Source organism: Lampetra fluviatilis, chromosome 5 (assembly GCF_964198595.1).
Source record: "Lampetra fluviatilis chromosome 5, kcLamFluv1.1, whole genome shotgun sequence".
NCBI lineage: Eukaryota > Metazoa > Chordata > Hyperoartia > Petromyzontiformes > Petromyzontidae > Lampetra > Lampetra fluviatilis.
In genome coordinates, this window is record NC_136279.1 from 9,453,769 (window position 1) to 9,481,759 (window position 27,991).

Genomic DNA, 27,991 nt, shown 5'->3' on the forward strand with positions numbered 1-27,991 from the left:
CTGGTGAGTATGTCAGGAGAGTGGTGAGTGGTACTGGCTGGTGAGAGTACTGTGGTGAGGGTCAGGTGAATATGTTGTGTAGGGGGGGGGCATCATGAGAGTGATTAACCACTAAGGAGAGTGAACTTAGGTGGAGCTATAGAGACATTTGTTGGCGTTTGTCGGTGGTATTATAAGCCGAGTAATGAAAGGTGAATGTTCAGTGAGGTGTGTGTGGTGGGTTATCAGGTGAGTTATGTCAGGTGATTGATAAGAATTTGTGGTATTATCAGGTGATTGATGTGTTGGTGGTGAGTACTCTTATTATCCGGTGAGTAACGAGTAGTGCTGATGTGTGATGAATAACCCCAGTTTAGTATTATCATCCAGCGTGGTATGATCCTGCTACCAATGTCATCGGACAAGCGATGTTTGGGTTTACGTTCATGGGTGAGATTGCCCAAGCCCCAAGCTGGGCTCTGGTTACCCACTGTGAATGATTAAACCACGGGGTCGTGTAAATGGAACCGCTGCCCCGCAAAGCGTTCACACCGAGGCAATTTGTTCAACAGCGCAGCCTCACAAAGGAGCCTCATTGATGCCACATCCATTATGAACGGGCTACCAGGGTCGCGGAATCGGAATCTACGAAGTGTCGCGAGTCTCATCGAATCGATTCTTTAATCCGAGTTTAGCGGAGGAATCGACGCGTCGATTAAAGGGGTTTAGGTTTTAAGGAATCGATTCGTGGGTGTACGCGGATACGTGGAGGTTGTTGTTTGTCTTGTGCAGTCGTTTTGGTCTCGTGAAGTTGTCTTGCTGCTGGCTGCTGTTGTTGTTGTTGTTGCTACACACGGAGAGAAGAGCGTGGTCATCTTCCCTACCTCCACGAGGCTTATTCTCCGACCTCCCGCCCCGGGCGAACGAGTCTCGAGGGATCGTGTGGACGTCGTTCGAGGTGAGCTCCGTGGACATCTTGAGTCTTATATGTTTGTTGTGTTATTGATTTACCCCGCCGGTCCTGCGGCGTTTCGTGACATACACGGGGTTAGAATCCCCGAAACGGCGAGCGGCAATCATCGCCGTTTCAGAGTTGCAGGAGGTAATGAGTTCGTACGTTTATTTTGTGTTTACAATTAAGCAAGATTCGTGTTTTTATTGCGAGATGTTTCGTGGGGCGTGGGGGGGGGACGACGACGAGACGATGATGGAGTGGATCGCAAAGTGGAGCAAGTGCGAGGGAAGGAGCAGAGAGAGGGAGACAGTGGAGGAGTGCCGTGGCCTGCGGTGTGTGGGATTGAGTGGGTGACGGGAGGGCTTCTCCACGCGTATCTGATGATGATGCTGCTGGTGGTGGTGGTGTTGTTGTTACAGGCGAAGCGTCACGGTACTCAACTTGTGAATGTTGTCGTGGGTTTACTCACCCAACACACAACCGGTGTGCTGTACTATCGATGAATTGGCGCGTTTTGCTTTAGGTGACAGCTTACCAATTGGCCGTGTCGGGTGGTGGCGGGTTTCACGACACATTTATATTTACGCTCTCTAACCCAAACACCTCTGGATAATATTGGTCGCGAAGTTGGTGACTAGGTGAGTGTGCGGGCGAGTGAGTGGATGAGTGGAGGGTGTTGTGGCCTCTGTTGGTTAAGCACAGTATGGATGAGATGAACCAGTCTGGAGGACCCGAGTCCTCAACGTGGTTCAGGGGAATCGACGAGTAAAGTTCACGTGGAATATGAACCAACCATGGTGGTAGTAGCAGCTGTAGAAGAGTGACAGGGAGGCGAGTGACCGCCGGGTGAGTGATTTGAACGGTGGATCACGAAACAATCTGCCTGTTAAAATTTGACATTAAGTCCTGCAGTGAGGCACAGCTGAAATTTGTGGTTTGCACGACAGGAATTGTGTTCGTATAGCAAGCAGAAGTACACAATTGTTCAGATTTGAAGACGAAACGCTTTGGCACAGGGAGGGTAACACAATTATCTTAGAGATTCCTGACTTAGCCAAATTAGTAACACACACAGCCCATTCCATGGCAGGTCGGATGAGATTTGCTGTGCCAAGCAGATTCATGGTTTTGGAATATCATCGTGAAATGTGATGTACTGCACCGATATGTGTATGTACGGGCCCTTTTGATATCCCACTGCCCCGGATGACGGGGCCTCCACCTCGCTGTGAATTTAATTCAGGTCGTGGCAGGCTTCATGACCATACTTCACCATGCTGGTCTCGTTAGTAGCGTGGTAGTTGAAGGCTCTGGAGTGTAGAAGTACGGTACAATAACGTCGTTTGGCCCACTGCCCACCACGTGGCAGCCTGATAATCAACCTGTTGGGCATGGTGGTCCGCCCATTCCCAGTGTGGAGGAAGCCTTCATCCAGCAGTGGACACGGCATGGCTGATGATTAAGAAGCAGTTGTGTGTGTGTGTGTACATACGTGTGTTCGCGTTTTCCTTAGCGCGTGTGTATCAACAGCACAAAGTCTATAAAGCACTGTGTATACAGGGTGGTGGTTAAAGTTGGCTGTGTATGATGGTGGTGACAGTTCGGGGAACAGGTGGGGAGAGGTGGATGGGGTTAGGCTTTGGTCGTCGTATCTGGGAGCAAGTAGAATAAGCAGTTTGCAGGATGAGCTAGCATGGTGCTTGGAAACCAAAATACTGTAACAACAAGAGACACACGATTTAGCATGGGATCTTTTTGCCAGTATCAAAGTATGAAAAATAAGTATAGGTTTTTAGTTTTTACCCTTTTTGGCAATACAATTGGTGTTTTTTGTGGTCCGCCCAAACAGTTTTTCTATTGTGAGAAAGGGTAAAACATTCCTATTTTTTCACAAGAGATATATTTTTCGAATTCGGTACATAGAAAGGGGAAAAAATTCCACTCGACGTTTCAAGAGGCGGAATTCAAGCGTATAACCTCACTAAGCGGTCCTTAAAGCTAGGGAAGAAGAGAGAGAGATTGATCTTACGGGATGAACGGAAGCAGGTTGGTGAAGATGTATATGAATATACATACATAAACAGTGTGGTGTACTGACAGTATACGCTACAGTACATATCAATGTACCACTATATAAACCAATATATTACTGTATATGTACTGTGGTCGATACTGTAAGTACACTTTATATGCACGTCTGCACTGTTTTTGTGTGTATACAATTGACATGCCGTGCGTTTAAGTGGGTTACTGTAGCGTAAGATATTCGTACACACATTGTACATTGCGTGTACACGTGTGCATGTACTTTATACACAAAACCATTACTCCAGCACGATGTGTACTTTGGAGTGAAACCCGTGTACATTTAGGCAAAAAGCACATACTGTGTTTGCTATACACATTAAACTATACAATCATGCATACGAAGCACACGTGTAAATGCACATCCTATGTTTGTGTGCATTTGTTTTTGTATGTATTTATGCGTGTACATTAGTGAACATGTTTCGGTTTCCTTAAGAGGACTGCGTACTGATTGTGACCACTACCGGGTGCAATCTTGCTCCTCTGTGTTCCGGGAGGATGGGTTATGCAACACCATCGTGTCCACCGTACCTCTTGGGCAGGGGTGGGGAACGTCCGGCCCGCGGGCCGTATAAGGCCCGCGATATCATTTGGTGTGGCCCTGCCAAGGCAACCGCAGGCGGGACTCGAAATTCAATCAGTCTAGGAGCAAACCTGGAAAAGCAGTTGTGAGTAGCAGCAACATCATCAATACCAGCTAACATCACACACCTCACCCAAAGAGAAGCAGTTTCAGCCATCACATTAGGGGTGAGTTAATGAAATGTTTGAGCAAATATAACAGTCTAATCTTTAAGTCGATAATTTTGTGTGGCCCGCGAATGATGTTATAAATATCCAAATGGCCCTTGGTAGAAAAAGGTTCCCCACTCCTCCTCTAGGGTACGTGGGTTTGCAGAGCCTGAGCGTGTGGGAGCTTTAAGACCAGGGCAGTCCTGCAGAGATGGGGACCATACATTATCTGTGCCCGCCTGCTACAGCAGAGGTTTCTAGGGCATTTCTTCAGGACCTACTTACTACACCTTTGCTTTATTGACCTGATCATTGCCTATACAAGGCCATACTCAATCGAGCAGGATTTTAACTTGTTTTGTGTTTTCAGGGTCATTGACTCTCCCTTCATGATCGTTGAGGACATTGTTGATGTGGGTGGGCCCATGTTAAAATTGTGTGGCTAGGAGTCGGAGCCATCCCCTGTGTACTTAGGGGGTGTGAGAGGAGTTATTCTCTTGGCACCTGCACTGTTGCATACTGTATACAATACATAGTTCGATAAATCTTCTCTGGCTGTACAAGTGGTATTTCCATCTGGTGCAGATATAATGGGAGGCGACTAAGAGATGGTTCCCTATTGGTCAAGAGTGAGATGACCAATCCAACGTACACTGCAGGGAATGTATTATCGAGCATTCATTTATGTTCGTGCAATATTTTCGATGTCTCATATGACACGGTTGTTTTTGCTGTGGTTTCTATATCCTTCATTGCTATACAGTATTTTATATGTTTTACTTGTGTCATTTTGGTGGCCCAGATCACTCTTGCAAATGAGAGTATTGTATCCTGATCTCTTGAGTTCTCACCTGATTAAACAAAATACACTTGAAACTTGACTTGCTCATATTGCTGAAACTGGAGCTTGCCACGAAGAGGTGGAGCCTCGACATCAGCCCCACCAATAAAAAATCACACGCTTGGTTATTGTGTCCGTATGCAGAGCATCCGCTAAATCCGCACAACATTCATTGGTCTGGATACAGCAGAAACAACCACGACTCAAATGGGCAAACTGAGCCATATTTAGTATTCGTAGAGTTCAATACAATAGCTCAACACTAATTGGGCGATTAATAATATATCGATATTCAAGCCGCCAAAGTAAGGAATAATATTTTGAGATGTCAAAGAGTAATGGGAGAAACGTCCCAAGCTGGATTGTGCGCTGCCTTGTTTAATGTGCTCGGTGACACATAGGTTAGGCACATGGTTTCACGTCACAGATGCGCACAACTCCCCATGGACCCTGGGGCAGGTTTACCCACAAAAGGTGTGGCACATTTCAATAATGGCAACAACAATGTGGTCCATTCACAGGCAAGCGTCACCAAGTATCGCGGGTAGAACTCCAAATAAGCTGCTTCTTGCACATTTTACAAATTTAAAAACGTTTGAATTGCATTTGACGTTTATACGTCTTCTTATGGTATTATTCCCTTAATGGTGGGGGTCTGCCTTCCTGGTCCTCTTCTCCAATTATTTCTGTCCTGGCCCATCCCCACATCCATTCACGTGTCCTACATATCCTAGTTCACCACATACAACCACCAATGCATAGGCCTACCTCTTGCGCTCCTCCGCCTTAAGTGCTTCCATTTTCATCACCTGCCATGGGTTTCCTCATCTTACAACACATCCTGGCCGTCTGAGTCGACTTGCATTCAGCTCGTCTTAGATGTGTAACTGCTCTGGCCTTTTTCCTCGTCTGTTCTAGTGTGACGACATTTGATTGACATTTAAATTAAATATGTGTAATACACATTGCAATGTTGCTGCACGGCTTGAGTTTGCATCACAGAGAAGAAAAAAACCATGATGCATGTGCGGTGAAGGAGTATTCATGTAATCCTCCGGGCCAAGTCCGTGGGCAATTAGGTAACGTTTACCCAGTAACGTTTTTGCATGTGCTGAGAATCGTTGGACCCATGTTTCCGCTAAAGTTCAGTTTGTAGTTTCAATTTGTTTTGGAAATAAATAATGTGCGTTTTTAAAGAATACCATTTTTTACGATTCGTATTGGGAAACTTTCTGGAGTTTGCAGTACCAGGTTTTTGTCCAGCACTTAAACATAATTTAGCAGTTAAAATGTGAGGCTCTACTTAATGCATAACCCATAAATTACTCATGACTTCAAGCCGATGCTGCCGAGTACTCCCTTCGGGTGGCCCTGATTAAATATAAAAGGCAGATAATGAAAAAAACATGTAAATTGTGCTTTCAAACCTACATATTCAGAATCAGAATCTTTATTTAGACTGGAGGAATCCGATGAGCTATGAAGCTCTTTTTCACAGATATTCAGTATGGCGGGTTCAGCAAGTTACATATTGTTGATCGATGTAGGATAGCAGTGGAGGCATGGAATATTATTGTTAATCTTATTGGTCTTCTTGCCGACTTGCTTTCGGTCACATGGGTGAGGAGCATCCAATAGTCAAACCCCAATGAACGTTAAACCATGAGCACGGATAATCCGCCAGTGGAAAATCTGTAGATTTACACCTGCCATGCCAAAGTTGGAGGGCAACTTCCTCAAATGCGCTCTCTTGTAAGAGTCATGCATTGCAATATTTTGCATTTTTTTTCTTGTGGGAGGAAACAGAACTGCCTGTAGAAAATCCATTTAACTCGTATGTGCATTTGATTTGTGTTTCTTCCTTTGTGCGTGTGTATTTGTTTATGTACAGTCGATCGATTATAATTATCCGGCGGCTTCGAGGGGAAGGGAATGCCGGATTTTCAAAAATGCCGGATAATCGCATCATGATTTAAAATAGCTTATTTTTGCACATTCTCGCATCACCTTGTTTTTAGGTGTTGTGTAGATGTTTTTTTGTGTTTTGCATTTGTTAGCGATATGAAATTGGCATAAACTTATACATAGAAAAAAAATTCAAATGTATTTACTGTACCGTACTTACCACTCTAATCTCTAAGACTCTGCATGGGGTGATGGACATAGTACTACTACGTTCTTGTTGCAACTACTTGTGTTTGACAATCGCCGGACTGATGCGAATGCCGAATTATACAACGCACTTTTCGACGGATCGCACTGTATATTTTGTTTTTATTACTGTACCATTATTCATGCAAAATGTATACAATGTATACACGTGCAGTATTTTCATTGTTTAAATTATTGTATGTATTGTATAATGTAATGTATATAATATTTGATACTCAAATCAAGCATCGCTACTTTTTTTGTCATGCACATGGTGCCAATCACCAGACTGGTCCAGCCTTTGGAGCAGTTTTGCCTGATCGGCCCGAGACCGCAGGAAAATGTTGAAAGGCGGATAAACGCGCGCTGGATAATCGATGATCAACATTATTTGATTATTCGATGTGTGTTTGATGGTGTGTGTCAATGCTTGTTTGTGTGTATTTGATGCACATGAGTTCATGTATTTTGTGTGTGTTTGCAGGGGACATGAGCTACCCAGGTTACCCAGGCGGTGAGTACTGATCCTCCTATAATAATTAATAGAGCTTCACGATGAAGGTTATTCGATCCACAGAGCTGCCCAGTAAATGAGCTCTGTGCCACTGAATGGAGTCATCGCCATCATGCAACCACTGACACATGTGGTGGTGTTGTAATAAGGGTTGTTACTTTGTACAGTACATCCTTAATATTTGCGAGGGATATGTTCCTGGAGAACAGTGCGACTATTAATACTTAAAACTTGAGGAAAATAGGGGTAATGGTGCAAAAACATAGATAACGATTAAACATAAACATTTTCACCATATTTATTGTACAGTATTGTGTTATTTAACTTGCCTTTAATAATGATGAAAGTAAATATTTTAAGGTACAAATATCACGAAATGAATACATAAATAAATATTATACAGTAATTTAAAAAAAATGGCAAAGGAAAGCATTCGCGTGTAAACGGTGCGGCAGACAAAGGCAGACTGAGGAGAGCATCGCACTTCCGTGCTCTCACGATGTACGCTGCTCCCATGCCTCGCGGATTCTTGTTGGGTAGTGGCGTGCTACGACCATGAATATCTAAAATACAACCCAGCAAAAATCAAATGCCACTCGAATAAATGTCGCGAATACGCAAAACCAAGATTATAACAAAAAATACCCGCATATATTAAGGATTTACTGTCGACATTCTAACACGATGTTACAATATACATTTCACCATATGATTATAGGGATACCAGTTTCCCATAAGTTTGTAATGATATTTAACATCTTTTATTGTTTTTGTATGCTTTGCTCTCCTTGCAGTATGAATAAAGATTACTTTAAAGTTTCTCAAACGCAATTCACACATTAGCCCTCTACATGTCTTCTAATCATCGCAACTTGACAATATATTATTATTTTAATGCATATGCTGCCAGTTACACCATAAATAATACAATCATTTTAAATTGTTTAGTTTTGATGCAAGAACACAAGCATGGTTAATGGGTAATTATCGCTATTTGGTTAGGGTAATCTCACAGCAGAGCACTCATAATATGATTTGTTTTACCACGTCTAATATAGCACGGTTGTAGGTATAATACGGATGGGGCAAACTCCCACGTGGGAGGTCAGTGGGTCAAGATTGACCTTTTTCAGGTGCCCGACGATTCGTTTGGAATACTCTTCCTTCCGATATTAGCAATCCATTGGAGCTATGCACTTTTAAATCTAGACAGAAAACGCATTTCGTTCAAACTTCCTTTAGTGTTTAGTTTGTTGTCCTTCTCCACACCTCCGATTAGCACAGCTGGCTACATAAGTGCAAAATAAGTTCAACATACATACATACATTACAAGTCTGATTCATGAAGTGACGAGCTAAAATGAAAATATTGGAAATAGCCTGTTTCAGCCCTTTCCAATCAATTAAAGAAATGCAAGATATTTTCTTTAAAAGTGAATGGTTTTGTGACCATAACTGATAAAAATAACCAGCTTGGATTTTCAAAAAAACTACTATGTGGGCATAGATTCCCCAGTGCCTGGGCAACATGGCTATACAAAAAATAAGCTGGATACTTAATGTACATCAACATTGTTTAAACAACCAATTATTAATAAATAGTAATAATAATAAATATTAATAATCAATGAATGGCTGCTCGAGACAAATATTTTCTGTAGATTGTAGGGAGCGTCGCTCAGTGTACGTTAGCTTGAGAATCCGAACAGAGTTCTGACCTTTGTTTATTTAGATGGTTGGAAAAGGTTGACCTACATTTCCATTGGTGTCTTCGTATTCTATGCAGCTCCAAATATAATGGAGCTATGACTCGTATTGACCTCGGGCATCTGAAAAAGGTCACGCTTTCAACAACCCATGATTTGGTAGCTGTGTGACCAACTGACCTCCAATATGGAATTTTATGACGTCTCTACGGTACTTACAATTGTGCCAAATTTCACCAACATTGGAGGTGGTCAGATGTCGAGCCCAAGTGATTTACGTAACCTTGTTGTGTCATCGTGGAGTGGTGTGAGTTTTATTTGGTTATGTGCTTGTTACATAGTGAAGTGTGTTTCATTTATGTGTTATGTGTAGTGATTTGCATTATGGATTGTGTTGTTTGTATGTGGCGTGTGCTTGCTACATGTTGGCATGTTTCATATGTTGCGTGGTGTGGTCCGAGTGAGCAGGGTGGGGAGCCCCTTCCCAGCCTCCCATGGGATTCCCAGATATGGGGAATTTTACCATCCCAGCTGGATTCAATCCGGCAATCACCAACATGGTACCAAGCAGTGGCCACACCACTCCATGCTGTACTACAACACACCACCTTACCACACAATCACACACCACACTGTGGCTCACCACCTCATACCAAATCACCCCAATGCCGCACCATAGCATACCAAGCATATGCCATACCATACCACTCATAACCATGGCACAATGCTACATCGCACAACACACTGCCACATCGCACACCACCCCATGACACACCACACAATACCACCCCATTCCGCACCATGCCTATTCTGTAACCATACCACGTGACTCTACATCACTTCCACATCACCATATATCATGCTATACGCAACACCACATGCAATCGCATGGGGTGGTGTCACTTGGAATGGTCTGAGAAACATGCTGTGCCTTGGTGTGGTGTGGAATTGTATGATCTGTGATGTGGGATAATGTGATTCATGGTGTGGCTTATTGTGGTATGACAATGTATAACAGTACTCTCTGGTATGGCATGGTATGCTGCAATGTGGTGTGCTCTACACAGAGCAGACCAAGGCAGCAGGCTGTTCGCCACTAGAACTCTCGATTGTAATCGTTTAATGATTATTATGACTTCTGGCTTCCAAGTGTTTTTACCTCCATCACTCGTAACACCACAAAAACCACCACGAGTAATACCACTTAACGATAATTATCACCACCACTAGGATCACCGTCATCATTAAAATATATATCACTCTCGCTTCCATGACTACTACCGCCTTCATCGCCACCACCACCATCATCACTGCTACCCCCGCCACTACCACTACCACTAAAATCACCACTACCATCGTCATCACTGCCATCATAACCATGACCACCGCAAATAATACAACTATCATGACTACCGCGTTGCTCTTCTCTCCAGGCCGGGAACCTGGCCCAGAGTGGGATGTTCGGCCCGAATCCTGCAATGTACCCTCCTGGTGGTCCTGCCGGGATGGGCTACGGGGCCCCTCCCGGACAACTCCCGTACGGCGCTCCACCAGCTCAGCCGTACGGCGCTCCAGCTGCTCAGCCGTACGGTGCTCAGCCCTACGGCGCTCTACCCACTCAGCCCTATGGGGCTCCACCGGCCCAACAGCCATATGGGGCTCCACCTGCCCAGCCATATGGGGCTCCACCCGCTCAACAGCCATACGGCGCTCCACCAGCCCAACAACCCTATGGGGCTCCACCAGGCCAGCAGCCGTATGGCGCTCCTCCAGCCCAACAACCCTATGGGGCTCCACAAGGCCAGCAGCCTTACGGAGCTCCACCAGCCCAACAACCATACGGAGCTCCACCAGCCCAACAACCATACGGATCTTCTGCAGGTGGGTGTGTTGGCAGGAGGGGCTGTTACCGCTCTAAATAGTAATGGCGACGGGTTTGTTAGTGGTATGATGGTAGTCTGATGGTTTAATGGGTGATTTTCGTCGTGGCTTAACGTATGTATGTTGAACTTCTTTTTCACCGCAAGTAGCCAACTGTGCTAATCGGAGGTGCGGTAATTTGAAAGTAGTTTGGCGGTGGTTTAATTGTAGATGGTGAGACCAAAGCATCTTCAATGTATCCATTCATTTTCTGCACCAATCTTGCAGACTAGATCTTAATTTTTGTATATGTGGTGGCTGTGATTTTAAGTTTTGTAATGTCTGTTTTTGTACCTTTCTGTTTCTTGATTTGTCTGCAGGTCTGTCCTTCTCTCTGTGGGCATACATGTATAATAATAAACAGCTCTTTGCTTATCCACAGCCGGATGAAGGCCTTCCCATGCTGTTTCGGTCGTGCGGGTTATTTGACCATATTTCACAATGTTGGTCAGTACGAGCTTGTGAAGGGGGCGCATCAAGAACCGATTGCGTTATCACTCCCCACGAACGTTAGGCCATGACTGGGAATTGAACTCGGGTCGCTGGGTTCAGTGCCACCCCACCAGCATCTCATCATCATCACCAGCCATGATCCATCCACTGCTTGATAAAGTCCTCCCCATGCCATTGCCATCTCTCGCTGTTTTGCGAAACAATGATCCATCTCGCTTCTCAACCCGAGCTAATGTAATCACTCCACCTCCGAGGTGGACCTTCTCTTGTTTTCTCCTTTGCCTGCTCGCACTCACTAGTCTCGACCACTGCTGTTAATTCCTTCCAGCAACGTGTCCTGTCCAAGCCAGCCTATTTTTCTTAAGTCAAGCATCTACCCATACCCGAATGGATGGCTTTTGACATGTACTTTTATTGAAGCCACAGTGTGGTCCCTGTAAGATTATAAAGCACAAACATTGGTTGAGCAGTATTTGGAAATTAGAAGATAAAGCTTATCGGGCTAGAAAGTGTATATCACTTACCTATCTGTGCTACAAAATGTAGAGGCATCCGACATGTCTGCAAACACATCAGAGTGACGATTTCAAGTTATATTTGGCATGGTGTTAAGCCCCGTGGCAATGAGTGGCAAGAATGACTCATTGTTAGATCCACACACCCTTACCATCCCCACATGCCACTTTTTCCATCCTCACTCATTACACAGGTGCATGTGTATGTCCAGCACTCCAAATAGGGTTTCATAGTTGAGTAATTCACATTTGCATATAATTATAATTAGCATGAATTGTAAAGAATTCTCAAGCCCATGCTTTGATGTGAATGCCTACATATCGCTCTTTAAACTAAGCATAATCCTTATTTGTTCTCTGATCCATGCATTGCTGTTTCTGTCTCTGTAATTCCAAGCATCTACCTCTTCCTGTGCTACTTTGTCAGCTTGTGTTCGATTTTCTTTGTCATGAATCCAATTGCGCATTAAAAACTATCTGTGATGGTTTAATAGTCTTATCTTTACGTACAAAGAAATAAGAAGTGTACATATGCATGCAATGATGGAGATGAGGTGAATAAAATAGATGAGAGGAAGTAATGGGCAAATCTGTGATGCGTGAATTAGGCAAAAGCAACATTTATTAAAGCAAATGATGGTGAATGGAGAATGAGTGGTGGCCATGTAATGAGATTATAAAGAGGGAGCAGGAGCGCGCGGTAGTGGTTACGAGGGGGGGATGGGGTGAGCTTGGGAGGAGCGGAAACTACTGAGCTAAGATGACGCAAAGCAGATACATTACCGATGCCTGTGTGATGACGCAAAGGTTGGCCCTCTCCTCTGAATCCTTTTTGTGGTTCGCTCCGGTCCTGGCTAGTCGTGCAGGGTAAAACCAGGAAAATTCAACTGAGACTCCCGCTGACTGGTACCGAACGATCACCCGTGGCAAAGTTGACTACTTTCACGCCGTTCCTTGTTGAGGTGGCTGGGTGACCCAGAGGTCGGAATGCAGAGCCAGCAAGATTATTTTAGACCTGTGGTTAAACTGGGTTTTCAAGTGTAGCAAGTTTCTGGTTTCAGCCCGATCACCAACGACGATACAATCAAATCATTGTGTTAAATGTGATTTTATGCATAATGTAGCTTATTTCCAGCTCTGAGAATTAGAAGTATCGGTTTGACTGTCATATGACTATTACTGACAGTGGGCAGAGCAGACGAGCAAGTGTGACTCACTATGGTGTGGCCCATAGGTCACCTGACGACATCTCAGATATAGCTCTGTGCTATATGAGAATAAAAAATTTACTCTTTGTTTCATACCTTTTGTACCGCTAACACAAAAGGAGGTGGGGGGGGAAATTGCTCCGTAGTGATGACGCATGTGATCATGTCGCTCGCTTAACGGAGTGACCGCAGTTGACATTTGCGTCATCTCGAGTGAGTGTAGGTGCACACTGGCACCACAGTGTGTACGTGCACATCTGTATGCGCCCGTGTGCCTGTGCGGTGAGAACTTGCCCCAACAGTCTAAAGGCTATATGGTCACATCTGTCTTTTGTGTTGCGTGTGTCAGTCTCTGTGCCGTGCATGTTATATGCTTATGTTTATTGTGCTTGGGGAGCAAGTTTGCAGTGGCTAATGGTTAACTCCAGTGACAAGTGATATCTGGACCGATTTTGGGCCACTCCTAGGAGTATACTTGCCCTTTAAAAAGTCCCTGTTGCAGTGTGTAAACATCAGCACTGGGAAGTCATATGTGGAAGGGAGTGGTGTTGGCCACACCAATTCCTTACATGCCACACTCTCCTAAATATGTGCTCATTTATAGCACTTGCACCTTCTGTCTCTCAGGCCAAACATGGGATATTTGTGTGCATGTCTACTTGTACATGGTTTTGATAAACATGTGTATTTGTGTGTGTGTGCAGGAAGCCAGGGTGCCCAGCCAGCACCTACTCCGTCCACCATTACCGCAGCCCCTGTGGTGAGGCCTATGTGGAACAACCGGTCACACCACCCAGGCTGCTGGCAACGAGAACATTGGGATTTCAATTTTTAATCACAGTTTTCTTAGCACAGCCCCGAACACAAAGTGGCCAATAACAGAGGGGGCATTGGTAATACAGCAGATATTGTGCACAACCACAAGCCCCAGGGTCAGCCAGAACAGCCAGGGCAGCATCAATGAGTGCCAAGACATCTTGAGCGGCACTTCACCCACAATATTGATTGCAATACACTTAGACCTTGCTTAGCGCTGAAGATGAATTCAAGGGGAACCACTAAACTAATCGGCGCTAGAAGGGGTCATTACACCATTGTGTATATGGGGATGCATTCCCGACAGCGTTATTTCTTACGTATGAGAAATACATGAGGGGGCTTCATTGGGGTTATAACATTTTTTGTATTATATCAGTGATTATTATGTACTGTACTCATGACTCACATCCACCTGATGGTCACGTGTCCTGACGAGCCTTATCACTTGCATTTAACATCCAAATTTATGGCCTTTTTTCATACATTATTGGTCTAAAATGCTTATAAAAAACACACAAGGCAGAGAGAGACTAAGGTGGAGTGTTTTTTTTTAACTGGACTGCGCTGCTTGGCTCACAGCGTACGGCGCTTTCATTGGCTGAGAAAATGTAAACAAAGATGGCGGCGGGTGCGTTTTCTTGGCGCTGCGTCTTCTCAGTCATAAACGCTTTTTGGATTTTCTTAATTTTTTTTCACTCAAAAAATGTATCCTGGACAAAGAGCGCTATAAGGAATCAGCATTCTTTGGGGTAGCTCGAAGCTTGGTCTGCCTGTACAAAGCTTTCGGGTTGTTTACCTACATTAATTTCCAGCACCAAAGTGTCCATCGGTGAGCATTTTTCCAGTGTTTGCTGATGCACTGCAGCTTTTATACATTACAAAGTGGAATTCTGTCTTGTCTAAATGCAAATGCATCTCAAGGAATGGTGGGCATATTTAACAGGTCATTAAGTAAAGTTGAGCCTGAATTTGAACAGGGGAAAGGAATCCACGAGTCTGCAAGTCTGTGGGTTTTTATGTACGTCTGAGGGTCTCTGTTAGTCGGTGGGTCTGTTGTGGCTATAGAACACAATACTACATTGATTTAAGTGTCTAAATGCAACCACATTTCACAACATTGTAAAGAAACGTGTCCTTCTCGAGAGTAACATCGTAGAGTAAAAGGCAGAGTAGGAAACGAAAGGCTTGAGAAGCCAGCTTAATGGAAGGTGGCTCTTATGTGGATTAAACTCAGGATTTCACTGGGGTCAGCTCATTGCTTTGACTGCGCATTAGTCTGACAAGCCACCTGGTCACCTCCAGGAATATGTAAATAGACCTTTATGGCATTCCTAATAGCCACAATAGTGATTAGATTTCCAATGAAGGGATCGTACAAAAATGCTTATTATTTTATGTTTTTCATCTATTACATTACCCATTCTTACTCTTTGCATCTCAGTATTTTAACTGCTCCTAGTGGTTTTAAAGGAAGCATAATTTAATATTCTGCCACTGGTTGTAGATTGACATTGAGAGCTGTGTTGTGATTTGCACACAATTATATTAAAGTTGATAATTTCACATATTTTAACAAGACTATAGGGCGGAGCAGTGGCACAGTGGTTAGCACACTGCACTATTAACACGGCCACCTGAGTTACATTCCTGGCTACAGCTAACATCAGTGGCAACATCAGTGGACTGTGGAATTCTCGCCACTCACTCAAGGCCACAAATAGAAATGACCACTACCCAATGCTCACTAGAGCAGTAAGACAGACTCATTTTGACAAATTCACATTTCTCAAACAGGTGAAATACTGAAATACATCTTTTTGCCTTTCATTTTGCAGAAGAAAGGACGGGGCACGGTTAAGGAACAGTCGGGGTTCAATGGTCTAAAGGACGCGGAGACGCTAAGAAAAGCAATGAAGGGATTTGGTGAGTTGGTGTGTGTGTATAGGAGATGCTTGTGTGGACGTGTGTATAGGGGAGCGGTGGCGCAGCGGTTAGCGTTCTGCGCTACGAACCCGGCGACCGAGTTCAATTGCCGCTCATGGCCTGAACCGGTCCAGGGCCTCCCCTAGGTCGGCTCAGCCTCAAATGAGTACCTGGTGCGGTGTGTAAACATCACCACTAAGGAGACAAAGGTGGTTGGGCATGGTGCTGGGCACTCACCCCCTCGTGTACCGTACTTGCCCCAACAGTCTGTTAAGGCTAAATGGGGATCTTTGTCTGAAAGACATGTGCGTACGAGGTGATTGAGTATATGGTAGTGGTGAGGGATTTGTGGGTGTGTGTGTATAAGTCTGTGTCTTTGTTTGTTTGTGGGTGTTTAACAGCCATTCGTGTTTGAGATGAGTGCGTGTGTGCATGTATGGGAGAAGTGCCCGAGGTTTGTGTTTGTACGAGAGCTGTGTAAATGTACACGTGTGTGTGCCCGAGTTCATATTCAAACATCAGTGGTAAATGTCTGATCTGATCCTAGGCCTACCCAAGGTCGACTCAGCCTTAGTAGAGTACCTGGTGTGGTGTGTAAACATACCCCCTCGACTTCCGCGCTGGCCTTCATTAGCGCGAATAACACTTTCCCCAACAGCTTCTGAAAGGCTGCATGGGGATCTTTGTATTTTAGTGGGGGAAGTAATAATAGTGGCTCACCCACTGTACTTCAATCCTGATAACGTGGGTTCAATTCTCAGCCATGGACATCAGTGGCGAGTGATATCCGAGCCTGGATCGGTTCACCCTAACATTAATATCTGGTGCATTGTGTAACCATCAGCACGAGGGAGATAAATTCAGCTAGACATGGTGCAGAATATGCCACTCCCGCATGTGTTATGCCAGCCTTAATAAGCACTCACAGCACTTGCCTCAACTGTTTTCACCTTGTCTAAACAGTGGTGAGTGCAAGTGATGGATCTGCCAGTCAGACTGGTCTATTAACAGATAACACCAGGATCTATCCCGTGACCTCCTGCCAGTGAGCCTTCAGCACTTGTTCCAGGCTAGTGACAAAGGCTTCCTCCAGTCTAAATAATCATTCTGATTATTTACCTAGCTTGGCGCAAGTGCCAATATTTGATCATGTGCATTCAATTAGATTTGAATTTATTAATCAGTGCATTGTTATATCCTTACCGGCCACACCACTCCATGTGCTGTGCCGGTTATAATCGGCTCTTTTTAAAATTAGTATCCCCGAGAGTGTAAGATTAAATGGGGGACGTTTGTGTACACTTTAGTATATACTATAATAGTATATATACTATAATAGTATATATACTATAATAGTATATACTATAATAGTATATACTACTATAATAGTATATATTATAATAGTATATACTATAATAGTATATTCAATAATGGGGAGCGGTAGTGTAGCGGTTAGCGCGCCGCGATATGAACCTGGCGACCTGAGTTCGATTCCCGCTCACGGTCAACATGAGTGACGATTATCTGAACCGGTCCTGGGCCTCCCCTCGGTCGACTCAGCCTCAAATTAGTACCTGGTGTGGTGCGTAAAAACATCGGCACTAAGGAGACAAAGGCGGCCGGGCGTAGTGCTGGCCACCTACCCCCTCATTGCTAACAGCACTTGCCCCAACAGTCTGTTAAGGCTATACGGGGGATCTTTGTCTTTATATACAATTTTACGCACGTTTTTCTGCAAGTGTAAATGAGCATGTGTGTGCGCACGTATGAATGTTTGTGTTGTGAATGTGCGTGGCTGTATGCGTGCGTGCTCAGGCACGGATGAGAAAGCCATCATCGACGTTCTCACAGCGCGCAGCAACAAACAGCGGCAGGAGATCGCACTCTCGTTCAAGACAGCTTATGGCAAGGTACAGCTTTCTCGCCTTCTCCCCACCATACCCTCCCAATTCTCTCCTTTCCCCCATTTCTCACTGCCTACGTCTCCCCTTCAAATCACATCCCATGTCTCCATGCCTCTGTCTTCATATTTTAACCATATCAACCAACTCTTACCATCATCCTTCACCCCATTCTGTCTGTTCTCATCTTCATCTCTCTATTGACTAGTATACACCCCGTGCCTGGACTTGATCCCACAACTTTAACAGAGCTGGCTCTGTGGCTCTGATAGAGCCATTATGAAATTCGCCCAAAAAATTGAAAAATACGTAGACCGCTGGCTCAGTGGGTTAGACACCACCATTATGAATGTAGTTGGAGGCTGAGTGAGTTAAGGTGCATGGTGAGTTAAGGTCCCTGGTGCGTGAAGGTAACTGGTAAGTGAAGGCTGCTGCTAAGTGAAGGCTGCTGGAGAATTGAAGGCTCCTGCTTTGCCTACAGGACCTGGTGAAGGAGCTCAAGTCGGAGCTGTCGGGCAACTTCGAGTCGGTGGTGGTGGCACTCTTGGAGACGCCCACGCAGTACGACGTGAGCCAGATTCAGGCGGCCATCAAGGTGACAGCATGGCGGCATGTGGGGGTGGAACGGGGGAGAAAGAAGGGGTTGGGAGGGATTGAGAGGATCGGGAGAGGGGGTGTGATGGAGGAAGAGAAGGTGGAGGGATTAAGAGGATGGGGAGCCCTTCTGGGGACCCTATTTTTACTGAGGGCCAAATATAGGATTTCCCAATTCCTTTGACCAAACAAGACAAAGATCGCCGATGCAGGCTTAACAGACTGTTGGGGCAAGTGCTGTTCGCGAGCACCTATAAAGGCCAGCACGGCACACACGACAGGATAGGTGGCCAGCACCACGCCAGACCGCCTCTGTCTCCCTAGAGGCTGATTACACACCACACCAGATACTCATTTGAGGCGGAGTCGACCTATGGGAGACCCCGGACCGATGTTAAGTATGAGCGGAAATCAAACCCGGGTTGCAGGGTTTGTAACGCAGTGCACTAACCACGACAATACCTTTAACGGCTACATTAACACACACACAACCTAAGTCACTTCTGTCACTGATAAGAGACCCTTGCAGTGACAGGGCCTCTTGCAGTGACAGAAGTGGCCGAGCATGCTAACATTTTAAGTGTTGATACCAGGTCAAAATGATCACCCTAAAATACCCAATTATTACGACTAAGATGCTTGCAGTAACAGTGAATGTTGTGTACGAACCGTTTCATAGTGGTGGCCATAGGCGGCATGAAGTTAAGTCACAAGCCATAGTAGAACGGAGAGAGGGCAAAGGAGATTTGTGTGGTATGAGAATAGGTTTTACCCTTTTTTTGGCGCAAAAAAAACTTTTTTAAAAACACGCTTTTATAAAATGTATTAGTAATGGCAGAACTCCACGACTCCAGGAAGTGGACCCGAAGCTTGCCACAACGTAAGGGACCGTGGCCAATTACAGCCAACGTCAGTTGACCGTGGACAATTAGACCCAAGCCGAAACATAACATATAAAAAAGAACGTTTAAAAATTTATTTTTTATGTTTTATGATAGAATATAGTATTGTCATTAGTATGACATGTATACCAAGTTTTCAGTCGATACCACATTGGGAAGTGGGTTAAAATGGACTTACAAGATTTGAGGATACAACAACGACAACAACAACAGACGGAGTGAGTTAAAAGAAAGCGTGTAAAATGGGGGAAAACCTATTCTTATATTTTGGTACTGGCAAAGGAGGTCCCATAATTTGTGTGGTATGTATGGTTTTTGTTATTTTTCTTCATTATAGCACGGGGAAGTTTGGTTAAACACCCCTATAGGGATGCTTTCATCCGGCAGAGTGTCAAAAGGCTGAAACTTATTCTAATTATATGTGAAGTGGGTGTGGTGTATGTGTATAATGGTGTATGGTATAATACATGTGGTCTGTGTGTGTATATATAATGGTGTATGCTAAAGGTATCGGGTGTGTTATGTATATTGAACTTTTTCGCACTGTACATAGCCAACCGTGCTAATCGGGGGTGCGGGGAAAAGGCAAATAAACACAAAAAGCAGTTGTAAAGAAATGGGTATACGTGTGTGATGTGCTTGCAGGGTGCCGGCACAGATGAGGAGTGTTTGATTGAGATTCTGGCATCAAGATCCAACAAGGAGATACATGAAATCAACAAACACTACAAGTCAGGTACCACACACACATACCTCGCTGATTACACCACACACCACTTAACACAATATAACACACCACATCTAAATACACCACAAAGGAAATAACACAAGCATATAAAGCACATAACACACACACACCACTCACAAAACATACGCCACACGGTGCACATGATTCTTAAGGAGTGGTGAATAGTGAACTAACGAGCAATGCCTATGACCGTGTGCACTGGGCGGTAGTGACTAAACGGACGCTGGAGCAGGACATCATGTCAGACACGTCCGCCAACTTCAAGCGTCTCCTGGTGGCGCTGTGTCAGGTGAGACGCACGTGCACACTTCCCACACGTACTTTACTACACAAAGATCCCCCGTGTAGCCTGTAACAGACTGTAGGGGCAAGTGCTATTAGCGAGCCCCTGTGAAGGCCGGCACGGCACACGAGAGGGGGTGGGTGGCCAGCACCATGCCCAGCCGCCTTCGTCACTCTAGTTACGATTTTTACACAACGCACCAGGTGCTCATTTGAGGCTGAGTTGACCTAGGGGAGGCCCAGGCCGGTTCAGATAATCGTCACTGGTGGTGGCCATGAGCAGGAATCAAACACGGGTCGCCGGGTGCATAGCGCAGTGTGTTAACCACTACACTACCACTCCCCCACACTTCATACATACACACACGTGCCAGTATGTACACGCTTTTAAATATTCGTAGGTGCTGCTTGGAAATGTGCAGACGTACACACCAGCAAATGTGTGTACACCTGAACGCCAAAACGCATGTAAACATACAAAAACTCTACATCATTAGATCTCCTTTGCCAGTACCAAAATATAATAAGGTTTTTCCCCTTTTTTCCGGCAACAAAACTGAAACCTTTTGACGAGGAATTATGTCTGCATTAACCACGAAACTTGTCGTCAAAATGCAAGCAAAAAACACACTGATAATATATGCATTGTCCTTGAAACTGATTGGTCCACACCAGAGACGTCATCTGGGGAAAAACCCCATTCTTATATTTTGGTACTGGCAAAGGAGGTCTAATGATGTAGATGCTTACCCCGAGCCCTCATTACTTTGATAGTGCATTGTCTTTGAGCTGTACGCCTTTTTGTGTCATCTGGTCTAGCACCAATTGAGACCAGGCTCAAAAGAAAGCCGTCTCTGGTGTGGACCAATCAGTTTCAAGGACAATGCATATATTATCAGAGTGTATTTTTTGGTTTGCATTTTGGCCACAAGTATTGTGGTTAATGTAGACATGATTCCTTGTCAAAAGGTTTCAGTTTTGTTGCCGGAAAAAAGGGGAAAAACACTATTCATACAAAAACTAAGACAGTGTTTTGGGAAAATGCTGTTCGGGAGACCCTATTAAGGCGGACATGGCGCAAGAGCTGCTGGTATGGCCAGCACCATGCCTGCTTATCTTTGTGTCCCTAGGGCTGACATTTTAACATGGTACCAACTAACTTGTTTGAGGCTGAGTTTACCCAGGGAAGGCCCAGGATGTTAGCTATAGCTGGGAATCAAACGCATGGTTTATAGCACAATGCCGGTCCCCTTTGTATCAAATCAAGTTTGCCTGTCATGTTTAATGATGGTGTCCCTGTGTGTCCCCACCTCTCTGTATCCCTGTGCGTCCGTTTGTCAGGGAGGCAGAGATGAGAGCACCACGGTGGACATGGCTCGCGTGCAGAAGGATGCACAGGTGCGTATCTACGCAAACCTCGAGCCTCAAAACCTCGAGCTCAGGAAGAAGGCCAGGGTTTGGGACCAGTATCTTGAGATTCTGCTCCAGGGGATTGGATGTCAGGGTTGGTCGTGACTCAACTCCATATTTCACGAGCAGTGTCTTGAGACTTGGCTCAAAGAGACCAGGTTTCAGGATAAGTGTATTGATGTTCTCGTATGAAAGCGTCAGTGTCTGCACTTGATAACTCGTGTTAAAACCTCACAGGACCTCCTGGCCGCAGGGGAGAATCGCATAGGGACAGACGAATCACGGTTCAACAGCATCCTGTGTGGACGCAGCCAGGCTCACCTTCTCAGGGGTAACCTCACCTCTATCACCTCTCTCACCTCTCTCACCTCTCTCACCTCTCACCTCTCTCACCCTCCTGACCGCTCACCACATTGCTGCCCCAGAACACACACCATGAACACTGACCTCTTAACGTTAAACCTAACCCCCTGAACCTCAACCCTGAGCATTAAAACCTTCCTCCTAACCCATACATTTGTGACCCTTCACGGCTAACTCTTCAGCTTTTATTTCAAGGTAGCCACTGCTGGAGGAAGGGCCTGCAAATGATATTTATACATCACTGCAAGCATATTAGCTGTGCTACTCAGATACTAGAAGGGACTTTGGGACCTGACAACACCTTGTTTCTAAGTTGAGCACAGTCAATTCCATCACTGCAACGGCCCCCTTTGTATTATCGACATGAGCGCTGTTCCCTTTGTTAGTATTTAATGTGTAGTTGCCTGCCAAAGCTCTTTGAAAGGCCTACAGATATGTATATGTGAATGTTCACCATTGCCGACCAGCTTCATAGCTGATGAGGTTCTTCCAGCTAAAATAAAATATGTACAGGTAGTCCCCGAGTTACGATGGGGTCGTCGTAACGCATCTCCATCGCGATTTGGCGCTCAGGTTTCCCCACCCCCTGCTATAAACCCAAGTATTTAACAAAACGACGTAAACCAATGATGGATTTCACACGTGGTACTGTGAATATGGTGTGAGGAAAAGAGACCCCTTGTGGAATGCTTTTCCATGTTTGATGTACGAGGATGGAGTAGTTGTGCAGCGGTTAGTGCACTTTGATACAAACCCAGCAACCTGGGTCCGATTCCCAGCCACGGCTAAAATAGTGAGTGATATCTGATCTGGTCTGGAGCCTGTCGTCAATGGACTTTGCTTCAAATGGGCACCTGATGCGGTGTAAAAACATCCGTAATGGAAAAGCAAAGTCAATGTTGGCGACACTACCGACACATGTGCTGTGCCGGCCTATGAGCTCGCTGACAGTACTAGCCCCAACAGTCGGTGAAAGACATGGGGGATTCCTGTCTCTGATATATGTAATGAGGGCATCGATGTTGCCTGCAGTTGAGTCTTAAAATGTTGTACAGGGTGTGGCAAAAGTTGGGAACCATAGCGATTTCAAGACTGCACTGTTTATATTGTTTATTTAATACAAGCAGAGTGTGCTAAGATGCATGTGGATATGTTGAGGAATGTTCACGCACCCATAAGAAACAGATTGGCACATATGTCCATGTAAATAGTGCACAGAATCATCCAGTGTAGGGATGCGTGGCTCCCAACTGTCGTCACACCCCGTGACCGCTCCGTTCTTCTGCCCTTTGTACTTGGCTTCTCTGTCTCTGCAGTGTTTGAGGAGTATGGCAGAATCAGCAAACACGACATCGAGAAGAGCATTAAGAGGGAGATGTCGGGCAGTGTGGAGGATGGAATGGTGGCCGTGGGTAAGATGGGCTCACCACAACACGGAATGGCACACTACCATATACATTCATACAATTAACAGTATTACTCACTTAAATACATTCACACTTCTATATACTCACCTACACCATCATGTACATGCATACACTACCATATACTCATTTAACTTGGAATGGTTTTCAAAGGTTATTTGTCAAAGCCGAAATTCATGACAGGAAATTAATTTAAAATACAGATATCTTTACGAAAGCGGTGTTCTTAATAAAACACGCATAAAACTATTTCGTAAAATAGGAATGGCTTTCCCCATTAATTTGATTCTAAAAATAATGGATGTTTCAGACCAGTCATTTCAACACCTAACTTAAAAATATACACCAATATCACAATACAAAAATAATAATAAAGAACAAATATAAAAATGATTGAAGAATTATTCATTAAAAATAAGATTAACCTTTTCGGGGGAAATCGCCAAAAGATCTGCATATTGGAATTACCGGAGAGGTGATGTGAAGGTGTTCCTGTTACACTGGAGGGATACCGTGACACAGCCTCCGGTGTGTGCCGTGTGACCTTTCAATTATGCGGAAATACGATTTTGTTCATCTTAAAGTGTCCATAATGTCAATTACGTGAACCGAAGCTTCATTAATGAAGGGATACCTGTAATGTTGATATATGTTTGTCCATTTGTCGGTTTCTTTATTCATGTGGTTGTTTTTGCATGGATTTTTTTTTTGCTTGATTGCTGTACTTGTTTTATGCTAATGCTTGTCATTCTGGTGACCCAGTTCACTCTTGAAAATGAGAGACTGATGATCTTTTAAGTTCTTACCTGGTTCGACAAAACACGTGAAATGCTAACATTCATTAACATATACTCATATTGCCAAAAACTACTATGAACACACCAATGCATACAGGTATCCTCGGATTTACGAATGTTCGAAATTTCGCGTTTATGCAATTGACAATTTATGGACACTTAGATTCACAAAATCGAATTTCCGCATTTACGAAATTTCACGGAAGTCTTCCTCGTTAATCCACGACTGTGTCACGGTATCCCTGCAGTGCAACAGGAACGCCTCCACCATCTTTACAGTCATTCCAACATGCATATCTTTGCGCGAGTTCCCTGAAAATGTTAATTTTTTTTTATGAATAATTATTCAATCGCTTTAATATTTGCTCTTTATTATTTTTGGATTGTAAAAAGTGATCCAGGTGAATAGTTTCAGGTTAGGAGTAGTTGGAATGACTCCAGAACACATCGCTAATTTTTAGTATTACATTAATGGCAAAAGCCATTCCGTTTAATGAAATTTCGTTTGAGTATCTTTTTTTTAATCGAGGGTAACCTGTATTGTGAGAGCTAATCAAAACAACCATGGCCACACACAAAGAGTGGTACTTCAAGGGTGAGTCTTTAGTACATTTTATTATGGGAGGGGGGGTTACCAAAGTTCATAGCAATAGATTGAATCTGTCAGGTTAATAACATTGTTTATCCCATCAGTTGAACTATACACGTGCAGATTTTTGTTCACATTGACCCCACCACGTGCGACTTGACAATTTGACTGTTGTATTCATTTATCCTGCTGGTGAACAAAGGCGGTAGGATGAGTTAAGTAATTATTTTATATTGTTTCAACTATCTAGAGATGGAATTTAACCATTGACCTCAGAAATGGAGATCCAGTATGCTAACCATAACACTGCTGCAGCTCCCTTCATTTCTCCCCATAAATGCAAATAAAACAAGTTTTACAACCATACTCACTAACCCAGTCCTAGATCCCAGTATTTTCCAGAATCACTGTCATTAATATACCAATACCCCCCTTTCTGCCCCCCCCCCATTCCTTCCCCCTAGTAAAATGCTTACGGAACACCCAAGGGTTTTTCGCGGAGAGACTCTACAAGTCCATGAAGGTACAGCCACTATATTGGACGTGCATTTCACACACTTCAAAGAGGTGCCGTTGTAGTTGTGTATTTGTAATTGAGGTTGTGTGCGGGTGTCATTGTCTTAACTGTACAGTTCGGTTGTGTTTGTGATTGTACAGTTGGGTTGTGTTTGTGACTGTACAGTAATGGTTGTGATTGTGGTTCTCTGATCGTCCTCAGGGCTTAGGCACCAAGGACAGCACGCTCATACGCATCATGGTGTCACGCTGTGAGGTCGACCTCTTTGACATCCGCCGCGAGTTCAAGCAGCTCTATGGAAAGTCGCTGTACTCCTTCATCGCCGTGAGTGCCACCTGTGGTCATTGAGATCAGAGGTCACAGTTCACTTGAGTTCAGAAGTAACAACATCCACTGCTGGGGGTCATAAGCCAGCAATTGTTCGCCAAGATAAGTTGGCACTCGTGGGTTCACAGTTGGAGATTCGAGGCCACTCCCAAGGTTCATGGGTAATCAAGGTTAAAGGTCTCCAGAGGTCAAGGTTCAATTGAATGCAAGTTTTATCTTTGGAGTCTATTTGCTGGGGTCATTATTTTATCATTCCTGGGTTTACAGTTTGTGGAAATCAGAGACTATCAAGCTGTGTAAGAGTTTTCCCTTTTGCCTCTGTCTCCAGGGGGACACGTCCGGAGACTACAAGAAGATCCTGCTCAGCCTATGCGGCGGAGAAGATTAGATGTTCAACCTCTCCTTTCCCCACATTTCCAACCCAATCTATCTCCAAATACATCTTATGACAATCCAGCTTCCATCTCCCTGCATGTCTATCCAAACATATCTCTCTATCTGCCAACGTGTCCCTCCCTATCCCAACCCAGTCTGTTTTCTCAAAGCTTCTGAAACCGTCTCATCTCCAAACACTCCAGCTACCAACCTTCATCTTCCAACCCACTTCTTTCCACCTCTCCATACCTCTCACTTCTCCTTTTCACCTCTCACTCTGCGCTTTCCCTCACACTTCATCATCCCATGATAGTGCACACTCGTGCCAGGGTGTGCTTTGCACACGAGAGGTGCCACTGCCTCGAGTAGGACGGGGGGAGCTTGCCTGCTGCTTACTGTGCCTACGGAACGAGGAAGCTGTCTCTTTGTGATGATACCGTTTGGCCATTGTAACTTATCACTGGTATTGCAGTACTGTAATCACACGTTAAATTAGGTAAGTGCCCGAATTATTATGCCAAATGCATGGGTACGCATGCGCACAGGATCGTGTGGATGAACTATGCCATGAAACACACATGTCAACACCCTTACACACACAAGATACGTGTACAAATAACAGCCTTAAACATGTCTTTACACACAACAGCCTTGCAACGCACCATTACACACAACTGACTTAAATAAGACAACCTATATATAACTCAATATTTTGTGTATGGATATCATCACAATCCGTCGGGGAAATATCCCGCAGATGTCCATTGCACATTTTGTCATCTGTATAGCTATGCACACCTTTTAATACAAACACACGGGTATGCCATAAAGCCTTAGATTAGTTGGGGCAAGTGCTACAACTGTGAACAGCTGCTCTTGTTCCGCACAGCGAGGCCACAACCATGGTCGGCTGCCTGTGTCTCCCCAGTTCTGATGTGTGCACATCTACGCACATACTAACTTAAGACTTTGCACCTAGGTGAGACCCTGGCAGGATTATCACTCGCAACCGCTGTAAGCCGTGGCTGGGAATCAAACGTTGGTCACCACATAGCCTTAACAGACTGGGATAGTGCCGTAAGCGAGCACCAATTTGGACCCGGCACCCGAGGGGGTGGGTGGGCAACACCACGCCGCCTTTATCTCCCCGTTGCTAATATTTACATCGCACCGGGTACTCATTTCAGGCTGAGTCGACCTAGGGGTGGCCCAGGACCAGTTCAGATAAGTCACTGGTAGTGGCCGTGAATGGGAATCGAATTCGGGTAGCCGGGTTCGTAGCACTACGCGCTAACCACTGCGCCACCCCTAAAACAGATACATTTCAAAAAAAACCTACCTACACGCGGCTATTCAACACTTTTAGACTCAACACACATGTACCGTGTATCACAAATAGCCATATACACAAAAAAACCCGATGTTGCCTTTAATACAAAACATTCACAATACCACTAACACAAACGCCATACACGAATTTGTCTTGAATGTGCTTGGAATGTAATGAAATTATTAACTCTACAACATATAAAGCTATATATAGAATAGAATTATGTAAACACGAGGGCTGAAATAAAGGTTCTGGTGATAAACAGATGTCGCCTACGTGTGGATTTGTCTGTGCCATCGTATCAGTGGGGAGCAGCAGTGGTCTGCGCACTGCGATACGAACCCGGTCCACCCAAGTTCGATTCCTGCTTCGCCCCGCCCACCTCACCTCGCCTGCGCTCGCCACGTGACTCCAAGGTGCGAGTCACGTGAGCAGCGGAAGGGACGGGGTCTAAAGCACCACCCATCGCGCTCTGCACGCCACTCCGATGCGGCGGTCGTCGGCGTTCTGATTTCCTTTTCTTTTTACGTTCCTGAGATCCGCGCAACACATTTTTCGCGCCCCCCCCCTCCTTAAACGTTTGATTGGCTTACCTTTCCTATAAAGTTAAATGTGTGCGGTGTATGGT

The 27,991-nt window shown here is 44.7% G+C and overlaps 1 protein-coding gene across 1 annotated transcript; it reads left to right on the forward strand.

The window, feature by feature from the left end:
• Positions 1–690: 690 nt before the first annotated feature.
• On the forward strand, positions 691–27,627 carry LOC144932526 (annexin A4-like). The gene is made up of 16 exons (XM_078856701.1): positions 691–937; positions 7,231–7,260; positions 9,435–9,526; positions 10,400–10,847; positions 13,767–13,822; positions 15,717–15,804; positions 17,620–17,714; positions 18,187–18,300; positions 19,847–19,937; positions 20,159–20,238; positions 21,573–21,629; positions 21,879–21,972; positions 23,321–23,416; positions 25,279–25,337; positions 25,533–25,655; positions 25,987–27,627. The coding sequence occupies exons 2-16, from the start codon at positions 7,236–7,238 to the stop codon at positions 26,044–26,046; spliced, it is 1,578 nt and encodes a 525-aa protein (XP_078712827.1). The 5' UTR covers positions 691–937; positions 7,231–7,235; the 3' UTR covers positions 26,047–27,627.
• The last annotated feature ends 364 nt before the right edge of the window (positions 27,628–27,991 follow it).